The sequence below is a fragment of the Schistocerca cancellata genome, chromosome 1 (genome assembly GCF_023864275.1).
Source record: "Schistocerca cancellata isolate TAMUIC-IGC-003103 chromosome 1, iqSchCanc2.1, whole genome shotgun sequence".
NCBI lineage: Eukaryota > Metazoa > Arthropoda > Insecta > Orthoptera > Acrididae > Schistocerca > Schistocerca cancellata.
In genome coordinates, this window is record NC_064626.1 from 980,155,528 (window position 1) to 980,183,499 (window position 27,972).

Here is a 27,972-nt window from a genome sequence, read left to right on the forward strand (position 1 = left end):
GATACATACTCATGCTCGAGTGTCTCGTGCATTCCACAAGTGCCCTCTCTCAGTGAAACTGTCTGCCTTAGTGCTTCCACACCCTCTTCACGCTAGTTCACAGGATAAGTACTGATAGCATGCAGCGTTCGCATCGACCATCTTTGATCTAATTTAAATTTTTTGCAATGAACTACTTTTTTTACTCTTCGGCTGCGGCTGGTTGGACCAGTCCAACTTCTCCATCCCCAAGGGGTGTCCGCCTGTGGATGCTGCGTCGTATTCTTAAGCTACCCCTGGCTTTCCTGTGTCCTTCCGCCTTCACGTTCTTGCAAGTCACCGTGCTCGACTCGGCTCTTATCGTAACCCATCGGCACACTAATTCCGCTCTGGCCGTCCGCCTGTCTGATATCCCGCTGTATTCTAAACGGCGCTCGCAGAAAAAAGCTAGAACTTTAGTTTTATTGTTATTCTTATAACTATTGCTTATTTGAAGCGTGGTAATTAGTGCATAGCACATGACCACGTTTCACACTATAGGGGAATTCACCGGAAAATATCATGGTACCGTAACATAAGAGGATGTACATGAATAAGCTCTGTTTCTGATGCAGTTTATGGATTTTCATGGTTATGGGTACCGAGGCACAGTTAGAGAAGAACCTGGCAGTGTTTAAGGGCAATTCAATCAAAGTGATCATGATTAGAACTTTAAAAAAGTACTCTTGCGGATAGTATGCCATTGTATGACAGGCAGGTATCAGGGTTCGAGTCCCCAGTCTGTCGCACAGATTTAACTTATTTATTTTTATTGTTGGGCTGTCAGTCTTCTGACAGGTTTCATGTGGTCCGTCAAGAATTCCTCTCCTGTACTAATTCCTTTATCTCAGAGTAGCAATTGCAATTATCCGTTGACTTCTCAACAAATATTCTGTCACCCTGTTCCTTTTTCTGATAAATGATTTTCGCATGCTTCCCTCCTCACTGGTTCAGCGAATCTCTTCATTTCTAATGTCGTAAGTCCATTTACATTTTAAAGACTTCTGTAGCACTGTTTCTCAGTCGCTTAGAGTTTCTTTTTCTATCTTGTGACGTATAAATATCACTGATCAGTGAACGTATTAAAGGGTCCACTCAACAGTCTAAAGGGCGTTCAAAGCCACTTTAGTATTCCACCGAAAACGGGAATATGGATTTACCAGTTGAAAATTTGCTGTAATTGGTACTGGTATTGTCTTATTATCTTGTCTTAATAGATTACTCAGAAAAAGACATGTATGTGATCGGCACACAGGAGATGGGTTTCTTCTTCGTGACTGCATTCATGACAACACATTAGCCATTATAATGGCAAAAATTCATCAAATGGATCCTGAGTTGGTTATAGTTTTGATTTACGCTAGTTCCAAAATCTGGAAATTTTGCTCGGTAGCAAAACGAACGTTTCAAACGAGAAAATGATTGCTCCCATAACAGAACCTGAAACAGAGTTTGAAACAAATCTAAATTTTCAAACGAATGGAAAAGTGTAATTTCGCGCAGTCAAGTGTGTAATATATGAAGTAGATTACAAGCTGATTATGAGACACCAAAGTATAGAAAAAGGGAGATTGAGATTTAATTTCCCGTCGACTAAGTCACGACAGACAGTTTTGAAATAAGTGTTGGACAATGAAGGGGTTATGAAACCAGCTTCATTTTTTTTCTCAAGGAATGTCCCGAGTTTTAAAGTTCATTGCTAACGGGAAAGTATATAAATCATGATTCTGGGTCGATGGACTGATGAATGAAGCCTGCTCCTTTCGAAATGAAGTGTTCTGTATTAACAGATCCATCACCAACCTCTATGCCCGCTCTTTTCATGAATAGGGATGTTGTATGTGCTGTTAATGTATCTTTATCAAAACGCAGTTTGTTCTGGTTTCTAGTTACGTCCTCATCTTGGATACTGGTTTCTTTACCAGAACGAAATCTGTTGAGGGCAAAACAGTAAGGGGAGACAGATATCAGAATACATCCAACAAATAATTGACGGTGTAGGGTGAGTAGGCTGCAAGCGCTACTCTGAGCTGAAGAAGAGGCTGACTCTGGAGTGGAAACGTGGGGAGCCATATGAAACCCGCGTGGGACTGGTGACTCAAAAAATGTTGTTGACTTTACATACAAACTTAACGTGCTGTAAATTCCATGCCACACTACACAACAACGGTCACTAACAAGGGGACCCCACCTACGTGTCATCACTTATTTGGTCCATATTTATGGTGTAGAAGGGCCTAGCCACTAATGAAAGTGGGAGAAGTTAGAGCTCCAGACGGCTAAGTAGTTTTGACGCGGGTCAGGCGACGCATGAGCCTTTTACGAGAATTTATGTACTAGGCGACAGGTTGGCGCGATGAAAAGAATACGAAATGGTAATCCAGGGGTGATGGGGCCGGGTCCGAATACGGAAACACTTTTATTTTCAATATTTACATTACTCACTGGTTGTAGATTCCTTGACCTATGCTATGGGGTGGAAGGCTGTAGGACGCCCTCGATACATCAGGGGTGCCCTACAGACAGGAAGCAGCTACATCGGTAGCACAGTACTTGTGGTGTGCACATGGGGATTTGTTAGATTAGGTTTCTCCCCAAGGGAAACAAACCGTTGGTCTGAAAAATTACCAGTTCTTGACACTGAAGTGGGTGTGAAACCTGCAAAAACTGTTAGTTCGCCTAAACGGGTCATTCCACAGGATTTAAATATGCTAAACCTCATGTTAGTAAATTGTCGAAGTGTCTGTAGCAAGATCCCCGAGTAACTCTCCGAAATAAACAGTAGTAATTCCAGTATTGTATTAAGTACCGAAAGCTGGTAGAAACAAGAAATAAATATAACTAACATTTTGAACTCGGATTGGACAATGTTTAGGAAGGATAGGACTGATGCTATGGGAGGTGTTGTGTTCATTGCAGTTAAAGCTGTTTAAACGCAGTTGAGATCGATATTGGGTCGGACTGTGAAATCGTCTGGATAAAGCTGTCGATCAGAAAAGGAGTGACCACTGTATTAGGATGTTTTTATAGACCACCAGCATCCGAAACAAACGTCGTAGAACGTTTCAGGGAAACTCTTTAGTACATAGGAAATAAATATCCAAATTATCCATTAGTTATAGGTGGAGACTTTAATCTGGCGTCCATTGACTGGGAAAATTAAAGTTTTATCACAGGGGGCAGAAGCAAACACTCGTGTGAAGATATTCTAAGAGCGCTCTCAACATACAACATTGAGCAATTGGTTAGAAAACCAACTCGAGATGGGAACATATTAGATATATTGGCGACAAACTGACCTTTTTGAGGAAGTTAATCTAGAAGAAGGTATTAGTGACCATAATGTCGTTGTGGCTTCTATGTCAGTGAAAGTTGGAAAAAAAACCCACAGAAACAGCGTAGAGTTTCTTGTTTGGGGAAGAAAATAAAAGTGTCATTAATGAACATTAATGAATACCTTCATAGTCAGCTCCAAGCATTCACCATGGGACACAAAGATATTGAGCATCTTTGGTCGGAATTTAAGGGTATTGCCTACAATGTGCTGGAGAAATATACGCCTAGCAAAGATATAGAGGAGAGAAAGGATCCACCTTGGATCAACAAACATATTAGAAAGTTGTTGAGAAAGCAGAGAATGAAAGCACCTGTCAAAAGACCACTGAGAGATTCTTTTAACGAATTTGAAAGCAGTATTTTATCTGAAGACTCTAAAAATAACCCCAGAAAATTTTGATCGTACGGAGAATCTATGAACGTACGAATAATGCATACCTTCTCTTGCTGACAGTACGGGTAATGTAAAGGATGATAATAAACAGAAGGCCGAAATTCTAATACTAGCTTTCAGAAACTAGTTTACGGTAGAGGACTGCAGCACCATTCCCGCTCTCAGGTATAGAACAAACGCAATGATGGCTGTCATAGTGTTTCGTGTAACTGGGATTGTAAAACAGTTAAGATCCTTAGACGCCAGGAAGGCATCTGGTTCAAATGGTTCAAATGCCTCTAAGCACTATGGCACTAAACAACTAAGGTCATCAGGCCCCTACAACTACTTAAACCTAACTAACCTAAGGACATCACACACATCCATACCCGAGGCAGTATTCGAACCTGCGACCGTAGCTGTAGCGCGGTTCCAGACTGAAGTGCCTAGAACCGCTCGGCCATACCAGCCTGCCGAAGGCATCTGGCTCCCACGGTATCCCCGTAAGATTTTATGATGACTATGCCACAAAAGTAGCACCATTCTTATTCAACATCTATCAGAGATCATTGGAACATCAGAAAGTTCAACGCGACTAGAAGAAGGCCCAGGTCATGGCAATATATATAAAGGGTAGAAAACCGGATGCACATAATTACCGGTCAATTTCACTGACATCGATTTGTTGTAGAATCATGGAACATATTTTGTGTTCAGACATAATGACCTTTCTAGACTCTGAGAAGCTCATCTGCAGAAACCAGCACGGTTTCAGGGAACAGCGGTCATGGGAGACACAGCTGTTGTGCATGATATACAACATGTTCTAGACACCGGCTCCCAAGTTGATGCCATACTCCTCTACTTTCGAGAGGCGTTCGATTCAGTTCCGCACTGTCGCTTGTTCCAAAAAGTGCGCGCCTACTCTCTATCCGATGACATATGCAGTTGGATAGAAAGTTTTTAACAGACAGAGAGCAGTATGTCTTCCTGAATGGGGAGACTTCAACAGAAACAAGCGTAGCATTAGGTGTGCCCCAGGGCAGCGTAACAGGTCCGCTGCTTTTCACGAATTACGTAAACGATCTGGTTGATGGTATTGACAGCTGTATTAGACTGTTTACCGACGATGCTGTAGTTTACAGGAAAGTAGTATCACACGAAAGTTTTGAACAAATCAATGAGTATTTGTGGAAAATAATTGCATGATATAATGACAGGCAGTTATCTCTTAATATTAGTAAGTGTAACCTACTGCGTATAACAATGCGAAAATCCCCATTAATGTACGAGTACAAAATAAATGCGGAACAGAGGGGATTGGGGGGGGGGGATATTACTTTGGTGTGAATAGTACCCTCCGCCACACACCGCTCTGTGGCTAGCGGAGTATATACGTAAATTGAGATCTAGGTGTAGACTCACACAGCAAATAAACCGAAATAATGCTCAGTATATTGTATTAATGAATATTTTCAAAAAACATATGGAAAGGAATGGTAAAGGAAAATTTGGTGAATAAGTATGTGGAAAAATATAGAAATGTCTTAATTACATCGTGAAAATGTGGGAGACTTACAACAGCCTTACAAAAAAAATTTAGTTGCCGTGGTGAAGCCTTAGAGTCAGAAGAACAAATTTCGTCAGATAAAGACGCGTGGAGGAGGGAGAGGGTACAAACTAGTCCACAATTAAACAAATAGATTTTTCAAAATGCAGAACTCTTACCATCGTATAGTATGAAATCCATTCGCTAGTGCAACCCTGCGATGCCTATTTTTATCGTCTCTTATGAAGAGAGAGAAAGAAATCTCGTCCAGAGCAGACATCAAAATATATTCTATTGGCAACATTTAGTGAAATGTGTCCCGCGTGATTTGGTGAGAGATATCCTGATAGTATTGTAATAAATCCTGTTTTTTCTATAGAAACTTCAAAATTACCATATAATTGTAAAAATTTGGCCTATATGACGTCTGCAAGGTGCCAAGAACATTATCACCCTTCTATTTTCGTGACGAATATCCCCCGCCCCAGCACGTATTAATCATCAACTGTAATTTAATAAAAGTTTCTGATTTTAAATATTAAGTTTAGTATAAGCCTTACAAACTATTCCTGATTTTGTTTTCTTTCCCTCCTTTTTTTTTTTTTTTTTTTTTTGCAATCCCAATTTCTCGTTGAGTTCTCCTTTTCATGCCTTTTACGGAAATATCAATAAATATAATATACTGAGCATTATTTCGGGTTATTTGCAGTCTGACATAAAAATTGAAAATAAAACAAATGTTTCTGCATAGAGACTTGACCGCTCGACGCTCGGTTTAGCATTGTATAGTATTACTGCTACGCCGACCGCCGCCTAGTAACCACCCTAACAGTGGCTCAAGCCTCATCCAACCCGTGCCAAAAAGTCCTTTTCATTTTGGTAAACGATCATCTGGTGCTCCCACTTCCACCACTTTCATTTCAACCCGAGCACTACATTTACCATAAATCAGGACGAGTAGCCGATTTCTGGAAACTTGCTTTCTAGTTGAGTTGTAACTGGAATTTTTAAAAAAACTGTCTTGCGATACGAAATGGTTCTTTAAGTAAAGGACAATTAGTTATAAATATCTTTTCTTTCTTACAACATGCACTACTTCAGCCTCATGGTTTCCTTTGCAGTTGTTTCTCCATTGCGTTTCCGAAAATGAAATGATGCTCTATCTCTACAATCCCCTAATTAATAGTCCTCAGGTTACATAAAAGCCGGTTTCAGAATATCCTGTGTACCAGATCAATCGTCTTAGTACAACGAGCGTCATCAACCATTCTCTGATTCATTTTCCCGCGTCTCATGCTTACTTTTAGCATATTACGCTACAGTGCAAAGTGACGACGTGTAACAGAATGATAATGTGTCTGAGTGTCTCATATATTTGAACAATTTTTTTTTTCCTGTTGCGATCCGTGTCTGCTCCTGTAACTCAGGAATAGCATCCAAATAGAAGAAAGCCGCACTCGCATCTAAAATATCGTCAACTTGAGATCGTATCTAGCCTAAAACGTTTTTATTGCACCGAGATCTATGGTCTGTGGGCAGAAAACATTGGTGAAGTCGAAGATAACTGTCTTAACAAACTGTTATAATACAGTATGTTATACTGATGGATGGATACAAAGTACTCTCCATTGCACAGCGTACTGCAGCATGTACTTCTATCTCTGTTATTCCGGTGTACTATGATCCCAGAAAGGTCATGTGTTTTATTCTGGAAATGTATATGTATTCGGCTGCACACAGCAAGAAAACCGGAGGCAGCAGCTATCACAGTCAAAGTCCCTTCCACATACAAATAGTTATTTCTCTTCTGTATTCTGCTTTCCGTCAGCCCCAGGAACACGGCCACCAGTAAGGACGTGTCGATATAGAATGTTAACTTCAGTAATAGCAGTATTTTCGGATATGGATGCACTCTCTTTTATGATGATACGGGGTTCTTCTTCATGTTGAAGCGTAACTACTTCTTATCAAACACTTATCGCTGCCTTCACCACTGTATTATATTTGCAAGTCCGACATTTTCCAAGTTGTAGCCTGATTGGGAATCTTCTAATTGGCTGCATAAATCGTTTCAGATGTTTGACGAAGACAAGGGTTATTTACACCGAAGCGCCAAAGGAACTTGTATAGACATGCGTATTCAAATACAGAGATATGTAAACAGGCACAATACGGCGCTGCGGTCTGCTACGCCTGTATAGGACAAGTGTCTGATGCAGTTGTTAGATAGGTTACTGCTGCTACAGTGGCAGGTTGTCCAGATTTAAGTGAGTTTTAGCGTGGTGTTATAGTCAGCGCTTGAGCGATGAGACACAGCATCTCCGAGGTAGCGATGAAGTGGAGATTTTACCGCCCGACCATTTCCCGAGTGTATCGTGAATATCAGGAATCAGGTAAAACATCAAATCTCCGACATCGCTGCAGTCGGAAAAAGATCGTGCAAGAACGGAACCAACGACGACTGAAGAGAATCGTTCAACGTGACGGAAGTGCAGCCCTTCCGGAAATTGCTGCAAATTTCAACGCTGGGACATCAACAAGTGTCAGCGTGCGAACTATTCAACGAAACATAGTCGATATGGGCTTTCGGTGCCGAAGGCCCACTCGTGTACCCTTGATGACTACACTACGCAAAGATTTAAACCTCGCCTTGACCCGTCAACACCGACATCGAGTTGTTCATGACTGGAAACATGTTGCTTAGTCATTCGAGTCTCGTTTCAAATTGTATCGAGCGGATGAACGTGTACGGGTTTGGAGACGACTTCGTGAATCCACGTACCCTACATGTCAGCAGGCAACTGTTCAAGCTGGTGGGGGCTCTGTAATGGTGTGGGGCGTCTGCAGTTCTAGTGATATGGGACCCCTGACAGTTCTAGATACGTCTGTGACAGGTGACACATACCTATGCATCCTATCTGATCACCTGCATCCATTCATGTCCATTGTTCATTCTGACGGCCTATTCCAATGCCATCAGGACAATACGACACACCATTTGTCAAGAATTGCTACAGAGTGGCTCCAGGAACACTCTTACACTTCCGCTGGCTACCAAACTCCCCAGAAATGAAAAATTATTGAACATATCTGGAATGGCTTGCAACGTGCTGTTCAAAAGAGATCTCCACCCCTTCGTACTCTTACGGATTTATGGACAGCCCTGCAGGATTCGTGGAGTCAATTCCCTCCAACACTACATAAGATATTAGTCGTGTGCATACCTTGTCATGTTGCGGCATTTCTTCGTGTTCGCGGGGGCCCTGCACGCTATAAGGTATGTGTACCAGTTTCTTTGGCTCTTTACAGTCTGTTGGACTACGACCAGCGAAGTACTGCAACGTCGAAATCAGCATCCGAACAGATGACTACAAACTTTTAATATCTTCTACTTTCTTCAGGTCTTTAAACATGAAGTTTTTTTAGTATTTCTGACACATATAGTAAATTTTAGTAATATATGTATTAAATACGAGAAATTCTCTTATCACTTTGAGAATAAATCACAGAAACGAAAGGCAGTGTACTCACACAGATACCACTGAAGTAACACAGTTTGACACATTTTGTTAACATTTAAGTACATAAAATTGAATGAATGTGCAACTTGCGTTATGGTTGTAGACTGAAAAGCTACGCCATTGTGCATGTGTGGTATGCAGTTCCTGTATTATGATGACGATACATAATAAATATTTTAAAGGTAATATCTATAGGACGTTTTCAGATCAGTAATGAATAAAAATGTATAATTACTTGAAAATTCAGAAGTTGGTGTCAAATGGCAGTTGATTACGAAAATTAAATTCTAAAGAAGCTTGCATTACGTACTTAGTGGACTTACATTAATGATGAATATTATTCCAGTGAAACCTATTTCGCCGGCCGCGGTGGTCTAGCGGTTCTGGCGCTGCAGTCCGGAACCGTGGGACTGCTACGGTCGCAGGTTCGAATCCTGCCTCGGGCATGGGTGTGTGTGATGTCCTTAGGTTAGTTAGGTTTAAGTAGTTCTAAGTTCTAGGGGACTTATGACCTAAGATGTTGAGTCCCATAGTGCTCAGAGCCATTTGAACCATTTTTTTTGAAACCTATTTCAGATTTTGATTAGTGTTGCTGCTGGTAGCTTCAAAGGTAATGTCATGCTCGCCAGTCATTATCTACAATTGTTTTGGAATTTACAGTGCAGTCTCGAACGTACACTTAATAGAATTTATTTCAGAGAATGATCCCACCCCGTTATGACGTGTGGTATTTTTCTCATTGTTTCAAGTCTGGTCATGCTTTGTAGGGTCGCCTCGGTGTTATTTGCGTTGCGTGTGACATGAAGTTATGGAATAATGGAAAACCACATGAAAGGTATGTTCTTAAGACGTTGTAATGAAGGCTCACGAACGTGATCTATAGACAAGCGTATATTCAGACCATCATCAAAAGCGTAACAGACTATCACACTATGACTAGGTAGATGTAGTTCTTAAACATGGCGTATAACCAGCTCTTCTCCCCTTGTAGGCTAAATTCTGATAATGAACATTACTTCCATCAATAGAATTCCAACCGACTATTTATGAACCGAGAGCTACGAAAATTTGGAAATTTGTGGTAAGTTCTTATGGGACCAAACTGCTCAGGTCATCGGTCCCACAGCGTACACATTACTTAATCTAACTTAAACTAACTTACGCTAAGGACAACACACACACCCATGCCCGAGGGAGGACTCGAACCTCCGACGGGGGCGTTGCGCGTAACGTGACAAGGCGCCGTAGACCGCTCGGGAGAGCTACGACACAAGTTTTGCATTTCGGTTACAGTTTGTTTTCTGATAACATACTCATTATAGTAAAACACGAATATCTTTCTCTTAAAGTTTGAAAACTGGTTTACAGCCAGCGGAGATGGTGGAATGTCGTCGATCTAAGGGAATGTGCTATTTGGGAAAATCATCACCAATTCGAGCAAAAGAAGTTCAAAACTGGCAACAGGAAAACAGAACAGGAGTCCAAGCTGTTGTGTGCACTACGTAGCGTCAACAAATGTGGTCATTAAATGTCATGTCTTATACTGTTAAGGCCGTTACATGAGAACTGCTTCACCGTGGGTGTTGGTAACTGTAAATAATGCTGGCTTTTTTCCCGCAACAGGTAACGCCTGGGTTGGCTGGACTAACGAATCTTTCCCCAGCGGCTACGTTGACCTCGTATTCGAGTTCGACCAAGTGCGTAACTTCAGCGCTGTGCAGATCTTTGCCAACAACTTCTTCCTCAGAGATGTTCAGGTTCGTATAAAGATGCACGTTACTTTGCAACTCATTTGCGTAGGCCCTAAGCAACTCTATGTAGATATCATTTCAGGTGCCATAATTATAAGGAGCGGCAGCACAACCCATTAAAAATCAATAGTAAATTGCTTTCACTATTCGTTTCGAGAAGTGAAATACAAAATTTTACTTAACTGTAAAACCGGGAGTGGTACAGCTGTTGAATAAAAAATATTCTTTGTACGACAGGCGAAGGAAAGAAAATAATAGAAACAGATTTAAGCAAGTAAAAGAGTCCTCATTAGACCAGTTATTGGTGTAGAACACGGGGACGAAATGACTGTGTGGAAAATAGCTTTGGACAGAAGTGAAATGTGAATGATGCGAACATCTGGTGAGGAGAAACAGCAAGCAGTTTATATGTGGCGCTACCCAAAAATGTTCATAATTGGTAAATCAGATGCAAAACGAGGAGATACGATAGTAAATGAGCAAAGATATAGGTCCACCGAAGAGGGATCAAAGTAGTAGTACATGTCATACTACAATTGGGGTTACTTAATGTGACATTTTAATGAGCACTAGAGCGAAATTTATACAAACACAAAGAAGCACTAAAATGCGGAACAGGCCATAGTGGGTGTGAGATGTGGTAGACATGAAAATCCTAGTTAGCATAATATTATTGCAGTGCTTATGTATAATATAATGAAGCATGGCGTCAAGCCAGTGGAAAGAATTAATCATTAAAAGAGAAGAAAAACATGATCCAAAAATATCCATCTTATCCTTTCTCTGTTCATTCTCAAGTCAGTGAAGCTGACAGTGTCACCTGCAATTTAAGTAAAATTACAGTTTCAGTTCCAGCGAAATAGATGGTCTACGTCTTTCTCCCTTATGGAGAGCTCTCACCAGCGTGTTCACAGGTAAAATCCTTTATATTACTACGATATCGCAGTAATGGGTCAGGGAGGAGCACTTACTTACTTTAGTCAAAAGTCCACGTTCCAAGTGCATTTTATAATGTATCGCATCGTATCATACATTTCTGACATGGGGGTTCCTAAAGAAAATATGAGAAAATAAAATTCTTCAACAAGCAGCCATAATTGGCTACACAGACAAATGTATGGAAAACATTTCATCACACTCAGTCCCTAGAAAATGTCTCTTACGGTAATAAGGAAGATGTCGGACGCACCGATTGCAGACGTCTTCGGGTAGTGGACACTTGCCTTTTATGTTTTAAAGCCAGCTTCACCTCGAAGCTTCACTAACATCTCCAGGTCGAATTGCAGCTAACATAGTATCTCTTCCCACACCTCTTTCTGCAGGGTAACAACATATTATTTTCTCATTTGCAGCCAAATAAACGCATCAGTAGTACTTCAATTTTCTTTTAATTTCCACGAACGGTTTCTGGCCTCAAGGCCATTTTCCGTGGCTCTCTGAACGATATTAAAAAACCAAGTACAATGGAATAGATTGCAACTAAAATAATAAAAAAGTTAGAAAACAAATAACGTTGCACAGTAACAAGAAAGTAACAAAAACATCGTAAAAACAAACATTTTAATTAAATAATATTATACGACAACTCGATCACTAACATAATCAAAACAGCGTAGTAAAATAAGTAATCCATTATTTAAGAAAATGATAAATAGTACCTGAAATTACATGAGTGTTATCGTAACAGTACACATACTGATGAGACCTGTGAAACGGTACTTAAATGGGGGAGTGTCAGGCTACAATGATCCATATGATGGATATGAAATCAATTATTTTCTCATTGTTCGACGCAAATGTCAAATTTACATTAACACCGGAGATATTAGAAAGCAAAGACTCGTACTGGATCGCGTTTAAATTCTTCTGTTGCAGACAATTCAGTGTGTTTCAAAAACATCCACCTGATATCACAAGAGGATACGTCCTATACGAATGAACATAGAAGTACGGATTATATTTTAACTTTGGCTTAAGACTACAAAGTTTATATCTATAAAAGAAACTCCTGTTTTACAGGGGCATGTCTCATACATACACGCGAAACCTAGGGGTGCATTTCACAGTTACATTTAACAGAAAAATTTTCACTTAGGTAATAGAAGTGTTCAACGTGGCGGTCAGTAGACGCACAACAAACCAGAATATGATTTTCAAATTTGTTCCATGCTCTTATGATCATGTCTGCAGTTACTGCATTCACAGCTCTTTCTATATGACGTCGGAGCTCGCTCAAAATTGCTGGAAACAGAGACCCATAGACAGTGTAGAGCCGCAATGTCAGCGAAACTCACGCCGAAATGGTTTAACTGAATTGCAAGTTTTGGTATGGAGGAGCTAAGCACCTTTTTATAAATGCACTAACTTCATTTCCACTCGCTTCTCATTTGTCAATGGGGCCATGTAGTGCTACCAGGAAAAGGTGACATGCACCAAGGGGAATATTTATTTTGGATGGGTAAGTTAAAATTTACTCATAGTTTCTTTCTTCATTCATACGATGGGTGTAATTTTGTGAAATCTGAGAATCTTTTCGAAAAACGTTGTAACTCACCTCCAGCTGTGTCCACAGCCGTATATTATCATTAATAATACCGCACGATTTACTTAGGCTATCGTACAAATAGCGTAGAGAGCTGCATCAAACCAGTCTTTGGACTGATGATCACGACAACACATCGTACAACTAGCGGATGTCGTACTAGGACCTCGCTAAACTGGAAGTACGCAAAATAGAACGTATTTTGCAAATGCAGTGACTCCGTTATGCTTCAGTGTACAATTTTTATTGTTACCGTATCGAATAACAATACACTTCTCGCTGAGTCATTCCCATATGTCGTGTCAAAGGTGTTCCTCTTCCCGTCGGGAACAACAGGTTGCCTGCATGTGGTACAGGTGTTCCGACGGGCTCTGGTGTCCTTCAGCGTGGGCGGGCAGGTGTTTCCGGGCCGCCCCATCAGCTTCACGTACATGCCGGACATGGTGCTGGAGAACGCGCGCTACGTCACCATCCGGCTGCATGGCCGTCTGGGCCGCTTCGTCAGACTTCGGCTCCTCTTCGCCGCCCGCTGGATCATGATCAGCGAGGTCACCTTCGATTCAGGTCAGCCTTCTGAAGTCAATGCAATAATTCTACATTCTAGACATTTAATTTTATTACTGTTTCTGTACTCGTGACACCGCAGAGGGGTCGAAACGTCGATTATTCTAGAAGGAAATAAAATGCGGCCTGACAGTCCACAAAATCTTAACTTTAGTGACAACGGCCACGAAAGCCTGATGACTGTCTCTTTCCGAAGTATTACCATGAGCTGCAAGTTGCACGTCCCCTGGGCATACTACCGAGCGAGGTGGCGCAGTGGTTAGCACACTGGACTCGCATTCGGGAGGACGACGGTTCAATCCCGTCTCCGGCCATCCTGATTTAGGATTTCCGTTATTTCCCTAAATCGTTTCAGGCAAATGCCGGGATGGTTCCTTTGAAAGGGCACGGCCGATTTCCTTCCCTAACCACAGCTTGCGCTCCGTCTCTAATGACCTCGTTGTCGACGGGACGTTAAACACTAACCACCACTACCACCACCACCTGGGCATTCTGTGATGCGATGTCTCTGTTGTCCAGCAATCTGTTGTCCACAGTTCGTGATAGCACTTCGCCAGTATCCTCTGCCTACATCCTAGCTGTTGTCATGAGTCAAATCGTCAGAGCCAGTCATTTCATTATGTAGTCCATCAGGAAGAACGCATGCCTACCCTTCTTGCCATACTTTTTTTCCTATGTCTATATCGTCACCACTCTTTTTGTTCTCCATGTCGCTGCACTACAGCCAATGGTACGATTTGTTGACATTATGCTCTCGCGCCCCTCATTCCAATATATCGATCTCTTTCCGAAGTACGACCATGAGTTGCAGGCGCAAGTCCCCTGGGCATACTAAGTTGCGATGTCCAGCTGAAGAGTTCCAGTTATGTTGGGATATCTAATAGTAATACTCCGTTTTCTTCATACAGCAACATGCATCCGTTGAGAGCGTTCGATACGTGAGCTGTCATTTCTGGAAATGTTCTTATTAGGTCATTTATATATACACTGTTTCATGGTGTACCTTCACTTCAGTTACTTAAATAAAGTATAAGGGCAACTTTCTTCTATTTTCATCATTAGGTCAATCACGTGAACAAATGTTATTACAGTTTTCATAGTATCGCTCATGTAAGCCGATATAGAGGTTGATATTATGAGGTGTGAGCATCTGAATTTACTTAAACTTTTAGTAAAGTTCGATGATGCTTAAACCTTGTTATCATAGCAATGGAAGAGCCTACTTTGGAAATCTGTTCATTTGTTCCATAAAAACACCGGAGAACTGCCGGATATCAGCAATGTCCTGCCACGATATTTCGGCGCAGAGTCTTCTGGCCATCTTCAGGTGAGTGCCACTGTAGTAGTACTGGCCAGTACGCGCTGAGCTCCGCTATTTAAAGCCGTACTGAGGTGACATTGCGCATGCAATGCTCAGCGTGCGCGTTCATAACGGCTCCTCGCGCTGGCGTATCGGTATCAGGTAGATTTCCATCTTTTTGCAGATAACTACGTCGACTACGAAGTTTCTCTATAACAGGATTCCAAGCAGAGTTTAGCTAATAACCGTTATCTCGATTGATGAGAGTCTCGTTGTCAGACAATCTTATTTCCACATATTCATTGATAATCGAGCTCCAAAAGTTTGATGTATGGTCCAAAATTTTTGTGTCGTTGTAGTTCATGGATTGGTCTGTGGAAATACAATGTTCGGCGATTGCGGACTGGATTGTGGGTTGGAGAAGGCGAGTATGCCGTTGGTGTTCCACACGGTGGATCAAGGTTTTGAGAACGCCCTTTGTTTGTGCTAGATGGTGGCAACTAGTAGCTTGTAGATACAGGTCTGTATGAGTGGGCTTTCTGTACACCGAGTGACCAAGTGTGCCATCACTCTTCCGTCGCACCAAGACATCTAAAAGTGGCAGACAACCATCTTTCTATATCTGCATGGTAAACTTTATGTTTTTGTGGCACTCACCTGAAGATGGCCAGAAGACTCTGCGCCGAAATATCGTGGCAGGACGTTACTAATATCCGGCAGTTCTCCCGTGTTTTTATGGAACAATCAGTACGCCGGGAAAGCTTTAAACATCATAAATCTGTTCATTTGCTTTCCTGTCCGCAGGCACGAATCGGTTTAACGAATCGGTTTTATGTGACTGTACGGAGTGGATGATTTTTTTATATGTTATGACACACCTACCCTCTAGTGGTGCTCTGCCCGCCGATATGTGTCATTTTTCTGTATGACATGTCTTCTGAAAACCCAGTGCTACTTACGAATAACCTTGTATTTATTGTTTTTCAGTAATTTCAGTTGATTTCGAAGCCAACTGGCGTCAACCCCAGTCACTTGCATTTGACAACAAAATCGTCTCCCAAAGGCTATCTTCTGAGCTTAACCAATTTCATATTAATATTCACAGTGCAAAGTTCAGAAATAGTGTTTCATTTTCTCTACTAGTCAATTCCAAAGGCTGCTCAAAGTCGTAACACAACACGCACTTGCCGTAATAATAAAAATAAATCAATTCGATAATGAAGGGAAACGCGTTGTGGAAGTAAATTAAACAGAGACTGAAAACAGTAAACATGTTGCTTCACTCAACATATAGTGGTTTGAGAATAAAACCTTTTCGCTTTGATATGGATTGTAATTAGAGCAAAACGAACAACACAGCTCTTTGCACACAAAAGTAATAGGAAGTGTCTAGCTGTTTCCCATTTCAAGTATTAAAAAAAGGACATTTTTATAAAGTTTTCTGACACTTCGAAGTAGATTACATTATAACATTAATTTTCAAGGTCTTTGTGACCTATAAGCGAACTAAAGATTTTAGATATTTCGATGAATGGTTCAACTGATTTATGCAAAAGTTCCATCAGTAACATAGCGACTTTGGTGTTTCTAGAATTATTGGTGAATGAATATGTTATAAGTTACTACGTTATGCCATACCATTGGTTATTTCTTCCTCGTCTGCATCATTATCATATACAGGGTGGTCCATTGATAGTGACTGGGCCAAATATCTCACGAAATAAGCATCAAACGAAAACACTACAAAGAACGAAACTCGTCTAGATTGATGGGGGAAACCAGATGGCGCTATGGTTGGCCCGCTAGATGGCGCTGCCATAGGTCAAACGGATATTAACTGAGTTTTTTTAAGCAGGAAACCCCATTTTTATTACATATTCGTGTAGTACGTAAAGAAATATGAATGTTTTAGTTGGACCACTTTTTTCGCTTTGTTATAGATGGCGCTGTAATAGTCGCAAACGTGTAAGTACGCGCTATCACGCAAAGTTCCGCCAGTGTGGACGGTATTTGCTTCGTGATGCATTACCCGTGTTAAAATGGCCCGTTTACCAATTGCGGAAAAGGTCGATATCGTGTTGATGTATTTGATCAAAATTCCCATCGGGCGTGTGCTATGTATGCTGCTCGGTATCCTTGACGACATCATCCAAGTGTCCGGACCGTTCGCCGGATAGTTACGTTATTTAAGGTAACATGAAGAGTCCAGCCACGTGTGAAACGTCAACCACGACCTGCAACAAATGATGATGCCCAAGTAGTTGTTTTAGCTGCTGTCGCAGCTAATCCGCACATCAGCAGCAGACAAATTGCGCGAGAGTCGGGAATCTCAAAAACGTCGGTGTTGAGAATGCTACATCAACATCGATTGCACCCGTACCATATTTCTATGCACCAGGAATTGCATTTCGACGATTTTGAATGTCGTATACAGTTCTGCCACTGGCCACAAGAGAAATTACGAGACGATAACAGATTTTTTGCACGCATTCTATTTAGCGACGAAGCGTCATTCACCAACAGCGGTAACGTAAACCTTCATAATATGCACTATTGGGCAACGGAAAGTCCACGATCGCTGCGACAAGTGGTACATCAGCGATCTTGGTGGGTTAATGTATGGAGCGGCATTATGGGACGAAGGATAATTGGCCCCCATTTTACCGATGGCAATCTAAATGGTGCAATGTATGCTGATTTCCTACGTAATGTTCTACCGATGTTACTACAAGATGTTTCACTGCATGACAGCATGGCGATGTACTTCCAACATAATGGATGTCCGGCACATAGCTCGAGTGCGGTTGAAGCGGTATTGAATAGCATATTTCATGACAGGTGAATTGTTCGTCGAAGCACCATACCATGACCCTCACGTGCACCGGATCTGGCGTCCCTGGATTTCTTTCTGTGGGGAAAGTTGAAGAATATTTGCTATCGTGATCCATCGACAACGCCTGACAACATGCGTCAGTGCATTGTCAATGCATGTGCAAACATTACGGAAGGCAAACTACAGGTTGTTGAGAGGAATGTCGTTACACGTATTGCCAAATGCATTGAGGAAGACGGACATAATTTTGAGCATTTACTGCATTAATGTGGTATTTACAGATAATCATGCTGTAACAGCATGCGTTCTCAGAAATGGTACGATCAGAAAGGCACATGTATCACATTGGAAGAACCGAAATAAAATGTTCAAACGTACCTACATTCTGTTTTTTAATTTAAAAAACCTACCTGTTACCAACTGTTTGTCTAAAATTGTGAGCCATGTGTTTGTGATTATTATCACAAAGTGGAAAAGTGGTCCAATTAAAACATTCATATTTCTTTACGTACTACACGAATATGCAAGAAAAATGGGGGTTCCTATTTTAAAAAACGCAGTTCATATCCGTTTGACCTATGGCAGCGCCATCTAGCGGGCCAACCATAGCGCCATCTGGTTTCCCCCTTCAAGCTAGACAAGTTTCGATCTTTGTAGTTTTTTCGTTTGAGGCTTATTTCGTGAGATATTTGACCCGGTCACGATCAATGGACCACCCTGTATACGCTGTTTTGTGGCGTCCCTTCACTTCAGTTACTTAAATATAGTATGAGGGCAACTTTTATTTTCATTATTAGGTCTACCACATGAACAAATGTTATTACAGTTATCATAGTATCACTCATCTTTAATATAAAGCGCAACATCAGCAAGATAAATATAATGTGAATCTAAATTATTCCTCCGTTTCTACAGTTCCTGTGTCGGGCAACTTCACGTCTGAAACTGATTCTGATACGGAAATCGTTGGGCCGGAGGAGCTCTACTACGAGGAAGAAGAAATCGTCTCTGAGCATCTCGAAACTGGTAACTGTTGATTTAAGCCAAACAGAGAATGATAACGAGCACTTCCACTCTCATAACTATATATCTGAGTCTCCAATGAAACTACTTTTATTCCTTCTAGTCCCACCTCTGGTATAGGGATAGCGTCTTTGATTAATAGCCAAAACGTCCTCCGTCCCGGGTTCGAAACCTGTCACAGCTTATACGGGAGTTGACTGAAACGTAATGCTTCCACCTTCGTAACTCTTCAACAATATGCAGCTTTGGTATGCGGCAGGTACTCGCTTGTTCCATAGATTCTTCTCTGCAGCTCCAGTTGTCCGGAGGCCTTAGCGTTGTACTGTTGTGTTGTTACAGTGTAAAGTATGGAACCCTGCGCAGACGGTCGTTCAATGCGATCTAAGCAACGTGCAGTCACAGAATTCTTGACAGAAGATGTCACCCCAAAGGAGATTCATCAGAGAATGAAAGCAGTTTATGGTGATTGTGTTTATGCGAGTACTGTGCGTCGTTGAGAGAGTAAGTTTAAAGATGTTGAGGCGGCAGTATCTGACCTGCGTGACAAACAAAGAGTTGGACGTCCTGTGACAGCAACCACCGAGTTTCACGTGCTAAATGTTGAGAGATTGATTCAGGACGATCGTCGTATCACTCAGAGAGAAATTGCAAGAACAATCGGCATTTCGCAAGAACGTGTAGGACACTTGATTTCTTTGCTTGGCAAATCACACACTTCACGTGGCACCACAGGAGAGCTTCGGAGACTTAATCTCACCACCGTACGGCATCCTCCATACAGTCCAGATTTAGTGCCGTCTGACTTCCATCTGTTCCCAATAATGCTTCTGATGAAGACGTTGAGAGGACTGTGAGACTGTGGTTGCGGAAACGGAGTGTCGACTTCTTCCGTGACGGCTTCAAAGAACTTGTTTATCGTTGGTAGAAATTTATCCAAATGGCTGATGATTATGTGGAAAAGTGAATATTGGTAATTAAAGATCACATTCTAAGGATTATTTCTGCGTTTGATTTACTAAAATATTCCCATCCAAACCCATTTAACGAAGGTGGAGGCATTACTTTTCATTCAACTCTCATATTTTGATTAATAATCAGCACTAACGGACGAAGGCTTCCGGCATAAGAAGTCACCCTCATTCTGCAACGGCCTTGACAAAGAGGGCGCAGGAGTGGGCAATGATTCAGGGAACTCTCTTGCCCTTGGGGTGGGAAACTGCCCCTGAAGGCGGAAGAATCAGCAATGATCAGTGACACTAGGATGCAGAGGGCAATGGAAACCACTGCATTTATGACACACAACTTGTATCCACAGGACATGTACCCCCTAACTGAAAAAGTGTCATGATGATCTCTCCATTGGCAAAAGATTCCGGAATAGTTCCCCCATTCGTATCTCGAGGAGGGGACTGCCAAGGGAGAAGTGACCATGAAAAAAATATTGAATAACGAACGAAAGGATACCGTTTTACGAGTCGAGGCGTGGAATGTCTGAAGCTTGAATGTGGCTAAAAAACTGAACAGGGAAATGCAGTGACTCAGTCTAGATATAGTAGAGGTCAGTGAAGTGAAATGGAAAGAAGACAAGGTTGCTTAAAATCCGTCTTGATTGCAAATTTTTTTTTTTATTATTCATATGACCGGTTTCGGTTCATTCAGAACGTGACGTAGAATGTGAAAGTTGCTGGATTTGGACGGGTTACTCCTGTAACTGAAATATCAGATCTGAAGATGGTTCTGAATGAACCGAAACCGGTCATATGAATAATAAAAAAAAATTTTTGCAATCAAGACGGATTTTAAGCAACATTATAAAATCACTGATTGCTGTTATCCCATAAGACATTATGTCTGTTTTTGCAAAGAAGACAAGGGTTTCTGGTCATATGAATCTATGGCAATATCAACACCAGCAGCAGAAAATGGTATAACAGGAGTAGGGTACGATGTGAATAGGAAGATAGGGCAGAAAGTTTGTTACTGTGAATAGTACAGTGATAGGGTTGCTCTTACCACAACCGACAGGAATCCAACATCGACAACGATAGTTCAAGTATACATGCCGACTTCGCAAGATGAAGACAAAGTGATAGAGAAAATATAAGAAGATATTGAAAGAGTAATACAGTGCGCAAAGGGAGATGAAAATATAATAGTCACAGCGGAAGGGAATGCAGTTGTAAGGAAAGGAGTATAAGAAAAGATTACAGGAGAATATGGTATAGGCACAAGAAATGAGAGAGGAGAAAGACTCATTGAGTTCTGTAGTAAATTTCAGTTAGTAATAGGGAATACCAGATTCTAAAATCAGATACTGTATTCTACGGCGTACACAGGAGAAGATGTAAACTCAGATCACAATGTTGAGGTGATGAAGAGTAGGCTGAAATTTAAGAGATTTGGCAGGAAGAACCAATATTCAAACAAGTGGGATACGGATGTACTAACGAATGACGAGAAACGGTTGAAGTTCTATAAGGCTATAGATGCAGCAATATGAAACAGCTCAGTAGGCAGTACGGATGAAGAGGAATCACTAAAGTTGATAATATAAATTTAGGTACAATGAAGGTAACTGCAAAGGCATCATGGGCAACAGAAGAAATATTTCAATTAATCGATGAAAGGAGGAAGTACAAAAATGTTAAGGGAACTTAAGGAATACAGAAATACAAGTCCATGAGGAATGAAGTAAATTGGAAGTGTAGGGAACCGAAGACGAAATGGCTGCATGAAAAATGTGAAGAAATAAAAAAAAAAAAGAAATGGTTGGCAGAAGGCCTGACTCAACATACAGGAAAATCAAAACAATATTCGGTGAAACTAAGAGCAAGGGTGGTAACAGTAAGAGTGCAACGGGAATTCCTCTGTTAAATGCAGAGGAGTGAGCAGATGGCTGGAAAGACCACATTGAAGGTCTCTATGATGGGGAGGGGGGATGGAGTTTCTAATGTGATAGAAAAAGAAACCGGAGACGTTTTATGAGACACAGGAAATCCGGTATTAGAATAAGAATTTAAGAGAGCTTTGGAGGACTTACGATCAAATAAGGCAGAAGGGATAAATAACATTCCATCAGAATTTCTAACATCATTGGCGGAAGTGCAACAAACTACTATTCACGTTGGTGTGTAGAATCTATGAGTCTGTCGACATACCATCGGTCTTTCGGAAAAATGTCATCCACACAATTCCGAAGACTGCAAGAGCTGGCAAGATCAAGAATTATTGCACAATCAGTATAACAGCTCATGCATCCAAATTGCTGACAAGAATATATAGAGAAAGATGGAAAATAAAATTGAGGATGTGTTAGATGACGATCAGTTTGGCTTTAGGAAAGGTAAAGGCACCAGAGAGGCAAATTTGACGTTGTGTTTGTGTAACCTCCCCACAAAATTCATTCTTTCACATTTGTAATCTCCCTACAAAATTCTTTCCCATTTTTACCTCCCTACTAAATTATGGCATAGCATTTATAGAGTACAACAAAAATATTATTTACAGAAATTATGGGCATAGCATATATGCATTATTACGAAACATTATTCAGTATTACTCAGAACTTATCATTCAATTGACATAGGACATATTTAAAATATAACACACTGTAACTATTACTCAAGGTCTGTGGTCCAATAACACATATATATAGCCGGCCGCGGTGGCCGAGCGGTTCTAGGCGCTTCAGTCGGGAACCGCGCGACTGCTACGGTCGCAGGTTCGAATCCTGCCTCGGGCATGGATGTGTGTGATGTCCTTAGGTTAGTTAGGTTTAAGTAGTTCTAAGTTCTAGGGGACTGATGACCTCAGATGTTAAGTCCCATAGTGCTCAGAGCCATTTTTGAACACATATATATAATGGATTAATACATCTGAGAAATTTTCATTATATTTAGAACTAGAAATATCTCTTAAACTGGTAGCATTATTTGGGACTGGCAATACACTTTTTTGTGGTAGGAATGCATTGCGTTGAGATCGATAATTAATTGCTGGGGCATGAAAATATTAGCTTTTGACTTATTGCTGCAAATGAGGATTAATAATGGCATTCGTCATGAGTCAGCTGTAGCAAGGTTATGAAACAAGTAGAGTATATGTGATCACTTTCATGAATGATACACACAAATGGGTAAAATAAAATGCAAGTACTAGAACAAGTTTAATGGCTAACAGCTTGTAGCACATTAATTTCATGAATAGCTTCTCCTGAAAAAATACAAAATGGATTATTCAGCTGAACGAAGAAACGCATATTATGCTGAAAAGTAGTGAACTTCCAATTAACAGGTAATGAAATGTGTACTCAATATGTATGTACTCTAGCTGTCCTTTCCAAAACATTCAGTCAGTCATTATACCATGCGACATAAGACATACTGTCAAAACGAACTGCAACAAATACTTAAATAACTACATAGCATCTCTTAACTAATAGTAAATATATAAACTTCATCATTATTCTCATCTGCAAGGAAAAACTTCATTATTCATACTACCATAACTTCATTGCTATCATCACCTGCAAAGAAAAACTTCATTATTCATATTCGCATATTCTTCATATAACTATTCATCACCATTCATTATCATCTGCAAAAAAGACACTTAATTATTCATTATTCATATTACCATTTACTTCATACAACTATTCACAGTATAGAGTTTCTTATTTCTAGCATATTTCATCACTAAAACTAAGATGTGTAATTCTGTCTGACATCCTGCATCAATCGCCTCGTATTCTGAAAGAAAAATAATTAGTTAAGACTGCTATCAAACGATGTGTATAATATATTCTTGTTAATGTTTGTTAATTCTGATCCATTTACTCTTCGTGACAAGATATTGCATTTTCTTTCGTTCATTCCGAAGGTGAAATTCCCATTTCATAGTAATCCACTGTGGTTTGTTTAAGTTATTTCTTTTACACGTTATTGCTTTCTGAAAGTGATGAATAAGGATTAATAACTTGCATTTAAATCATATACTCATTAAATAAAAACTTGTTTCTAGTGATATAATTAAGCATACAGCATAGCATGACAGAAAACGTATTATGTCAAAAACATAGACACTTTTCAAGTGCAAAAAAAAAAAAAAAAATACACAGAGTGTCATAATGCAGTAGCAAAAAAATGTAAAATAGTCACGGTGTTGAGATATCACAAGGAAAAATGTCAAAGTCAACTGGTGTTTGTTATATCTTAAATATTCCGTAGTGCATACAAACAAAACAGGAAAACAATCATACATACACGAAAAATGGAAAATGTGCACGGTCTGATATATAACGACAAGAAAAGCGACCTCCATACCTTACATTGCCGGGCACTTGCCGAGAAAACATATGATAATCATCAGTAAGTAATCACATAGATAGAATTGCATAATTGGTCATAAAATATGTAAGTTAATCTGGAAAAATGCTCACGGTCTGATGTGTAACGACAAGAAAAGCGACCTGCTAACCTTACCTTACTGGGCACTTGCCAGGAAAAAATATGATAATCATCAGTAAGTGTTCATATAAATATAATTGCATAAGTGGTCATATAAAAAATCGGGAAATGGCATTACAGTGTGATAAATCATAAAGTATGTTCATTCAATAAAGGATTTAATATTGGAGACATGGTGATTGCCCTTGCCTTTTCTGGTTCTCAAAGTTTCGACGTGTACTACATTGGGGTGAGGAATGCTGCGAATTCGATATGGACCTGCGTATAGAAGCTTAAATTTACTGCATCTACTCTTTCCTCTGTTGGATAAATAGTGTGTACGTACTAATATCTTCTGTCCAATGTGAAAGTCACGGCGTGTACAAACATGTTATTGCTGTCTTCTCCGGCGCTCTGCGGCACGTTTGATGTTGTTGAGTGCAATGTCAATTATTTCATGGTGGCGTAGTCGCCGCGATGTAGGAAAGGATACTAATTCTTTAATTTAGTTAGGTGGTTCAACATTTTTCAATATAACAGTCGGAGATAGCAGAGTAGATTCATTTGGTATGAAATTAATTACATCCTGGAATGAGAGTATGTGTGTGTCCCAATCAATATGTCTTTTGTGGCAGTGTATTCTACACAGTTTACCAATTTCTTTCATTAGACGTTCACAAGGGTTCGAAGAAGCGTGATACTTGGATATGTAGATCGGAGAAGTGTTTCTTGCTCGTAACATACGTGTCCATATAGCAGATCGAAACTGTGGTCCATTGTCGGAAATTATTTTCAATACATGTCCTACATAATATAGAAAATGTTTTACAAATGCTTTCGAAACAGATTTAGCAGTAGCTTTGCGTAACGGAGTGAAGGTAACAAATTTCGAAGTGAGTTTAACAGTGACAAAGATGTAGGAAAAACCTCGATTAGATCTGGGAATCGGACCAAAAATGTCTACAGCGGCCATGTGTCTGAATTTAACGGGTACAATGGGATGTAACGGAGGAGTATGTGAAGTCGTGTCTGACTTAGCTTTCTGGCAGATTTTACATGACGCTAAAACTCGTCGAATACGTTTCTCCATGTTGTCAAAATAACAGTTCTGTCTCAGTATAAGAAAACATTTTCTGGCTCCATAATGTGCATAACTTAAATGAGTATACCAAATTAATTTGTTAACAAGCTCGTCAGAAATACATATTAACCAGTTGTTGCTGTCAGGGTGAGAGCGGCGAAACAGAATGTTATTTCGTACAGTGTAATGGTTTCTAATGGTAACATTATTCCTATCTTGCCAAAGGTGTTTAATTTCGTTCCATACGTTGTCTTTACTCTGCTCTTGTGCTATCTCTCGTAATGACGCCGAAATGAAATTTTCAAATGCAACTTGTTGAATATACATGACGCTAAAATTTACTTGGCAGAAGTTGGTTGCGATGTCTTGCTGATTGTTGCTACGAGAACGGGACAGTGCGTCTGCTACAATATTTTGATCACCGGAAATATGAACAATTGTAAAATTAAATTCCTGTAAATAAAGTTTCCATCTGCTTAATCTGTCGTGTGTAAATTTTGCTGAAAGTAAAAACTGTATCGCTCTTTGATCTGTGTAAACGGTCGTATGTCTTGCATAAAGAAAATGCCTAAATCTCGTAAATGCCCATACAACACATAATGTTTCAAGTTCTGTAACAGAATAATTGCGCTCAGCAGGTGACAGAATGCGACTCGCAAAGGCGATGTTTTTAATTACTGTAGTATCGTCTTCTTCAATTTCCTGAAAAATGTGTACGCCTAAAGCGGTGTTAGAACTGTCGGTGGCAATGGAAAAATTTCTAGTAAGATCTGGGTGTGATAAAAGAGCTGCATTCAACAAAGCTTGTTTCAGATTGACAAATTCAGGATGTGCTTGGCTATCCCATGTCCAAATAGTGTTTTTACCTTTCAATTGACATAATCTAGGGGTGTCTAAAGCAGAGTAATGAATAAATTTACCAAAAAAGTTAATTAATCCCAGAAAGGTGCGTAATTGTTTCTTCGTCGTAGGTATAGTAATGTCACGTAAAGCTTGAAGTTTTTCCGGGTCAGGCGCAATGCCTTCTGCTGAAATTACATGTCCAAGAAATTTTATGGAAGTTTTCCCAAAGTGCGATTTGTTAAGATTAACTGTGAGTCCTTGTGCACGAAAAGTTTGCAACAGTTGTTCCAGAATCAAATTGTGTTCAGACCAGTTGGCTTCTGCGATAACGATGTTGTCTACATACGTTGTGATTCTGTCTTTCATGCAAAAGTGTGTATCGGATGCCGTCAAAACTAATAACATTTTCGCGAACAAGATTCTGTGTGTCAAAATTATGGCTTACGTTGCTGGAAGATGCAACCTGTACTGTATCTATTCAAATTCTTTCTGACGTGCTATTATTTGCGGGAGGATACTGTGGCATTTCAACTATTTTTACTGTTCTGTTATTTCTTCCTGACGTATTACGTTCGGGATGATACCTACTGTCTGGTTCATTTATGATAATCTGTTGTTGCGGATTATTCTGCTGCTGGTAAGACCTACTGTTATTAAATGTACGCTCAAAATTGTGCTCATTACTTTTGCGTCTATCATGATAGTCATTGCTATACGCCGCGTTGCGATAGGAATTGAAACGATATGTTTTCTATACTTAGTGATTTCCTTGTTGCTGTGCGTTACTATTTGATGGAGCCGACGCTACACGTGTAGGAGGCGAAACATTAAAGCTTGGTTGACCTTGCACATTACATTGTTGGTTAGGTATGCTAACCGGCTGGTTTTATCGCTGTTGTGGTGAAAACCCTCTATTTTTGCCTAAATGTGTCCGCGATTGCTGAAAATTTTGTGTATATTGATGATTAAAATTTTGTCTGTTATTAAAATTATGCTGGTATTTCTTTTTATTTCGCGAGTGTCTAATGAAAACTGCCACTTTCGGTAAAACTTGTCATGAGGTTTTTTTTTTTTTTACTCATTCTTAATCCTAGGTAGGTCAATAGTTGAAGAGCTGTTTTGATAGATATAAAGGATAGTAAAAGAGTAGGCAGCAGTGCAGAAAACTGAAGAAGAAATAGCACTACTACGGCTCGGGGCCCCGTGCACGCTACGGCACAAATTCATCGAAGTGTAATGAATCCCCTGAGGTCACTTACGCGCTGAAAATAAATTTTAGTTTCTGCGTTACAGGCAACGCCAGTGAAAATTCAAAAACAAATTTTTGGATCCATGCCAATTCTGGTGTGTGCATTACAGGCCAAGCTGATGAAAATACAAAAGCAAATTGTCGTATCCAGTCCAAAGGATGTATTTGTGTTCTGTCACTTTTAAATAACTTAGGTTTTTTTACGGATAGAAAGTGCTTGTAATCAAAATTTTCGTCTCTGACTGTCTGAATAGGTTCAGGATTGTATGCTAGTCTGTTTGTCTGTGACTTCGGAATGTAAGTCACGTACTCTCTGAAAATTACCTAAATTATACTGGCTGTGTGAGTCTGACAAATGTTCGGAAAGTGGCGTATGCTGTGATGTGTTAAAGGCTGAAATATTTTTCATCTCTGTCACTTCTTGCTGTAAAGTTGACAATTTTCTACGTAATGTATTATTGGACGAACCTATCTCACTGGTCGTCTGCTGTAAATTTCGAAATTCGGGTGTTTGATTAAGCGAAACTGGTGACGTATCGTCTGAT

At 40.2% G+C, this 27,972-nt stretch overlaps 1 protein-coding gene across 1 annotated transcript in view; it reads left to right on the plus strand.

Moving 5' to 3' along the window:
- The window catches only part of LOC126119508 (discoidin domain-containing receptor 2-like), a 306,612-nt gene that overhangs the window by 221,528 nt on the left and 57,112 nt on the right, over positions 1–27,972 (plus strand). Inside the window, exons 7-9 of the mRNA XM_049915069.1 lie at positions 10,421–10,554; positions 13,447–13,654; positions 18,703–18,813. Coding sequence (XP_049771026.1) covers positions 10,421–10,554; positions 13,447–13,654; positions 18,703–18,813 — 453 coding nt within the window. The remainder of the gene's footprint in view (positions 1–10,420; positions 10,555–13,446; positions 13,655–18,702; positions 18,814–27,972) is intronic.